At 47.0% G+C, this 5,640-nt stretch overlaps 1 protein-coding gene across 1 annotated transcript in view; it reads left to right on the top strand.

The window, feature by feature from the left end:
- The first annotated feature begins 5,201 nt into the window (after positions 1-5,201).
- Positions 5,202-5,640, top strand: part of STK24 (serine/threonine kinase 24) — a 69,573-nt gene continuing 69,134 nt past the window's right edge. Inside the window, exon 1 of the mRNA XM_019632671.1 lies at positions 5,202-5,294. Within this exon, the coding sequence (XP_019488216.1) occupies positions 5,217-5,294 (78 nt within the window). The 5' untranslated portion in view covers positions 5,202-5,216. The remainder of the gene's footprint in view (positions 5,295-5,640) is intronic.

Genomic DNA, 5,640 nt, shown 5'->3' on the forward strand with positions numbered 1-5,640 from the left:
GGGTGGGAGGGCAATACATGGGGGGAGGGGGGTTGTTACTCTGTGAGGGTGAAAAGGATAACTATTGCATTGTTCTGTACACCTGAAACTAACAATAACAAAAACTAACAAAACAAAAAACCCCAAAAAAACCCAGGGCCTCTTTGGGTGTCAGTGAGTGAGGCCGCCCATGACTGTGCAGTGTTGGAGCTGCCTTACCCCAAGACCTCTGCATTAGAAATGGGCGGGCTGGGTGTTTGCAGTTCTCTTATAAAGCACTGCTTGGCCGTGTGTTTCACCTTGGAAGGCAAGTTAGTAGTTAGTGCCTGGGCAGCCCACCAAACTCATTTAACTCACAGCACTGCTGACATGCCGTCATTTTGTGTCTGTGACCCCCTTATGCTTACCCATCTATGGGTTCTTCCTCTTCCCATACTGGTTTATGCCTCCTTTTCAAGCCTCCTTTTTTCCTTCTCTTACTCCTTTTTCCATATTTTAGTTCCTTTGGAGGGGTTTGACCCGGCACCCTCTTGCTCATGTGGAGTGTTCTGAGCTGAGGGAAGGTGTGTCTGTCTGTAGGGTTGGTGGCTCCCAGGGTCCCATCTTACCCTGTGGGGTTGTGGGCTGGTGCCATTGCATTTGCAGCGGGGCAGGTTCTTGTGGTGAGATGTGCAGCATCCCCAGCTCTCCTTGCTGATTGTCCGCACGGCCTGGCCCCTCAGTTTGTGACACACCCCCTCATACCATTTCCACATACCCCCGAGGAAGGCAGGTTGCCGCCTGTTGAGAACTCAGCTGTTCATCTCTCTGGTCAGGGAGCTGTTAGGATGGGTGGACTCCTCAGAAGTGTGCACTGTGTGTGTATATTCACCTAACCAGGTTGGTGGGTAAGAGCTCTTAGAAGCTATTTCAAGGGCATGATGTTGACATGACAAATGAAAACAGGTTGCTTTTTGTTTCCTGGGATCTGGTTAAACTATTTAGGGCAGGGTAGTAACTCTAAGTGAAGATACATAGCGCTGTATTTTTTGGGCTTTAAAACATGTGCTGTTATGAAGCAGTTAAGTCAGAGTATAAATGTTTTTTTTTCCTGTTATATGATACACCTATTGAATCTATGTTTTAGTATATACCAACCAGAATTTAGAAAAATTAGGGGAGAAGTTGTGGAGAAAAGTGGAATTTTTACTTAGGAGTGTTTATTCAATAAATCCATATATCATAAGATATTCAAATAATTGTTTTGATTTTTGTTTACTTTATACCAATCCTGGAGCCTTTCCCAGTTTTTATAATCTGCGTANAGCGCTGCTGATGCCTGAACGGTATGTGGAATGAAGTGGGCGGGCATCGGGAGGCCACTATGGCACGGGGCAAGCACTATGGGCAGTCTATCTGAGGTGTACCTTGGCGTATAAGACGACCCCCCCTTGGAGGCATATTTTTCAGGGCCAAAAAATCGTCTTATACGCCGGCAAATACGGTAGGTATCAGAACACATCAAACTTCATTCCTTTTTCTTTTCGTGGAAAAACAAAGTGAAAAACTTGGCTTTACCCCAGAGTGGTGTAGTGTGGTGCGACTACGCAAGCAGTGCATCTGAAGCTAAGGAACTTTGAAAGTTAATTAGTAATGCCAAATGCATTTTTCATTGCCAGGAATGATCAAAGGAAAACAGTAATAGCCATTCAGGTTTAAAAATATAAATTACTTAAGTCATAGAGCTTTTGTAATGAGTTCTCTCAAGGGATTATGAAATGCAGTGAATCGTCATGGAAGCCTGGGCTTCGAAAGGGCACGGCTTTGACACTTCTCCAGCCTTGGCGTGGGCAGCAGGCCATTGGACTGTGGATTTCCTCTTCAGAGGAGCCCTGAAGGCGTAGGTGACTTGTCTTCATTGTGCCGTGTGACAGCTGCTGGTGTTGTGCACGTGGTTGCCCATTTCCCATAGCTGGGACTTCTAGGTTAAGGGTGGGGGTCACCCCAAAACTTCTATGTCATAACCAGTGAGGAACTTCTGTGAAACCATTGATTCCAGATTCACCTGGGAACATTTTCCCTGGCTTTTGGCTCTTCCCACGATCCCCGAGAGCCCAGTGCCTTTCCTGGGCTTGTCTGGGAAGGGGCTTAGCATTTCCAGAGGCCAGACTTGCGCCTGGGCCTGCTGATCTGGGGGAATGCATTTTCTACTTATTTTGGTCCGTTTTTAAGGTTCCTGACCTTCATATGATTAAGGATAACGAATGCCTTGGTTTTTCTAAATTTTGTAATTAAAAATAAGACAAGGTGGAAGTCTAGGAAGGCCTAGTAGCTGACTATAGTTTAAAGAGACAGATGGCCTGGTGTTGTCATGTGAGTGATGAAAACAACAAAATAAAGCCACTAGAAGTAGGGAAACCAGGTGACATTACCCTAAGGTTTTCACTGAACCCTGAGGCTCCCCCAGATGGGTAGTGGGCTGTTTCTTGACATAGATGGGGAAGGTTTTGAGGGAACTGTAGAGTTGTAGGTATCCGTCAGTATGAGAGCCTTCCATTGCAGACAGTGCGCTAGGTATTGCAGGGACCGCAACTGGTAGGTGCTTGATCGCCACTACTAGCTGCCTTTATTAACCTAGAGAGAGACTGTTATTTCTATTGTTATTTCTCTGTCCCCTCAACCCTTCCCTCAGAGGAGGAAACAAAGATGTATGCATGTTGAGTAGCTTATGGGGTCACATAGTTCAGTGAGCATGTAAATGAAATTCCTACCTCCATCATGAGCAGCTGTTCTTCCTTTTTGCCTTAGAATGATGATCTCCTAGCTCAGATGGGTGAATGGGAAGTTGCGCTGGGCATCTAATTGCTATTTTGAGCGAGGAGTCTGGGACCTGAGGCGTGGGATGTTTATGTGCAGGCAGCACCCACCTCCTTCCCTCCCATCCTGCAGCCTCATTGTTCTAGGAGAGGACAGTGTAGGGTCCCGACCTTCTCTTGCTTCAGAGAAAGTCGAGCCACCCAGTGTCCTGACTCCTGCCTGGGGCCAGCTGTGACTTCAACAGCTGGGCCCTGCTGCCTTTCAGGCATGTGGGACGGGTGGGGTGAGGGACCAGGCGGCCTTTATAATCTGGAATGATTGCTGGTGCTTAGTTCATTATAAACCTTTCTGAAAAGAAAATTCTCAAGATGGTTGGCAGAATGGCACCTTTTCTACCAAGGAAATCTACTTTCCTCAGAGAACAGATTCTGGCAGCAGAGCCTTGAAGTTCCTTTTGAAAATAGGTCATCATTGGCATTGATTTTGTTAATGGCCATGGGGCTACACTGCATGGTAATGAGCTTATGCAAGAATTGCCAGGAGGCAGGGAACCCTGCTTGGTTAGTACCCTGCTGTCACCATGTTAGCAGATGTCTTCATTCTTGCCAGGGACAGTTTTTAACCCAGTTTACAGTTGCTAATAGTGACAAAAAGCAGGGGGGAATTTGACACACCATACTTGAGCAGATGCGAGACAAAGCAACTGCTGCTAGCTTTACAGGTGCAGATTGTGGGAAAAGGGCTTTGGGGGAAGGTAGTCAAGCAGTAGTGAAAACAGCTGTTTCTAAGTTGTCTTAGACCAGGCAAAAGGAAAATCAGGCAGTTTATTAAAAGGAAATATTGCTGGACAGAGTATAGAACCTCTATTTGCACCATCCTAAGCCCCCAGAAATGGAGACTTTCCTCCTGCAGTGATCAGTGATGTCTCTTGAATCTGTTATGTGTTGATGTGAAACAATCACCCCAGAACTTCGTGGCCTAAAACGATAATGATTTAGTATTTCTCATGATTCCTCAGGTTGACTGGGGGGTTTTTGCAGGTTTTGCTTGGGCTCACTCATGTACCTTGGTCAGCGGGAGAGCTGCTGGTGGGCTCAGCAGGGGCAGCTAGGCTGCTGGGCAACTCTCTCCATCTCCCTGCAGTTGGACTGCATGTGTGGCTATTGCGTTGATACTCAGGGTGTGGACCCTGGGCCAGCAGCACCTGTGTCACCTGGGCACTCTGATTCTTGGGCCCCACACCAGGATTACTGAATCAGGAACTCTAGGCTGGGGCCAGGCAGTCTGTATTCTGTCAGCTAGCTCTCCAGGAGATTCCGATGTTCCTAAGACTGGAAAATCCCTGTTCCTGAGTATTAGAGCCTTCAGCACCCCTTCCTTACCCTTATTACCATCCCTTCCTTCCAGGCTCTCTGTCTCTTTGAATTAGGATATTCTTTGTAGGGTCTGCCCTTGATCCTGTATGTGTCAGTATAAGGCTGGGGTTTTCTTACTGCTCAGGGGACACTTATTATTGACTCTCAGCCATTGTGCCCACCAGAAACACTGGCATAGGGGAGTAAGATATGGTCCCTGAACGCCCTCAGCTTATAGTCGAGCAAAGGAGGTAGTGTGCGGTGGGAAGTTGGCCAGTTCAACACAGGAAATGATGAATTAAGTTTGCATGCGTTGAGCTTGGGATGTCCTGATAGAAAGAGATAGCAAGTAATTGATTCTTGGAGTTAAAACTCAAAAGGCAGGGCTGGAGCCAGCAATTTGGAAGTCTCTATATACACAGTAATTCAAAACCAGTTTTCCTCAAAGGTGGTTATTCATCAGAATCAATTAGGGTCTTATAAAAATGTGGGTTATACACTCCCTGTTCCCCATATTAGTGAAGTGAGAGTATTTGGGATCTCGGAGTGTCCCCGGTGATGCTGAGCAGCCAAGTTTGGGGAACATGGTCCCAAACCATGAAACTGACAGTCCTGGGGAGCAGGGAAAGAATAGGAGGCCAAGTCTGGAACTTTGGGGAGACTGCCTGTGATTATGGGCCGATATAGGTAGAGTCTGGGCGTGAAGACTCTTCTGGAATTAGGGGGCCTGGAAGATGAGTGGAGAGCAGGGCTGTAGATGCCAAACAACAGGATAGTTACTAGGGGAGGACATTCAAGAGGACAGTTAGATGTACCACACTGCATCATGGGTGGCCAGAGCTGGAGCCAGACTGCTGTGGTGACCAGGGAGGGGGCGGGGCACTGGGCAGGTCTGGGTGACTTTTAGGGAACTTCAAAGGGAGGAGAGAGAGAAGGAGGGAGGGCCACCAGTGAAGCAAGGTGGGTTTTTTTTTTGGTTTTTTTTTAAATGGAAGAAACCTGAGCATGCTGCCTTGGACAGAGAGGCAGCAAGGAGGGATAACTGCAATAGGTCTTTGATGAAGCCACATCCTGGAGGAGAGAAGGATGGATTCAAAAGCCCTGGTTTTAGGATTGGTCTTGAAAAAAAGGAGGGCGACCCTCACTCATCCTGGAGGGAAGGAGGTAAGAGAAAGGGTATGGAAACAGGCGAGTTCGTAGCTGTTGAAAATGGACATGCTTTCTCTTGTGTCCCTTTTCCTGGTGAGCCCAGAGTGCAGTCCTCACTTATTTTTTACTGATAGGGTTGGTGGGTTTTGTGAGCTTTTACATTACTCAGTGTGTCGTCTCAAAACAGGGCCTCTTCCTGACCACCGCACTGTATTTCTGAAACTGATGTTGAATAAGATTGTATGTCAACTATAATTATATATACATTTAGTCTCGGGACATGGAATAGAGCGGGGGATTGGAATCAATGGAATTGTAATAGATAAGCATGATATCGGGGGTGGGAGGGCAATACATGGGG

The sequence above is a fragment of the Hipposideros armiger genome, unplaced genomic scaffold (genome assembly GCF_001890085.2).
Source record: "Hipposideros armiger isolate ML-2016 unplaced genomic scaffold, ASM189008v1 scaffold_1161, whole genome shotgun sequence".
NCBI classification, from domain to species: Eukaryota; Metazoa; Chordata; class Mammalia; order Chiroptera; family Hipposideridae; genus Hipposideros; species Hipposideros armiger.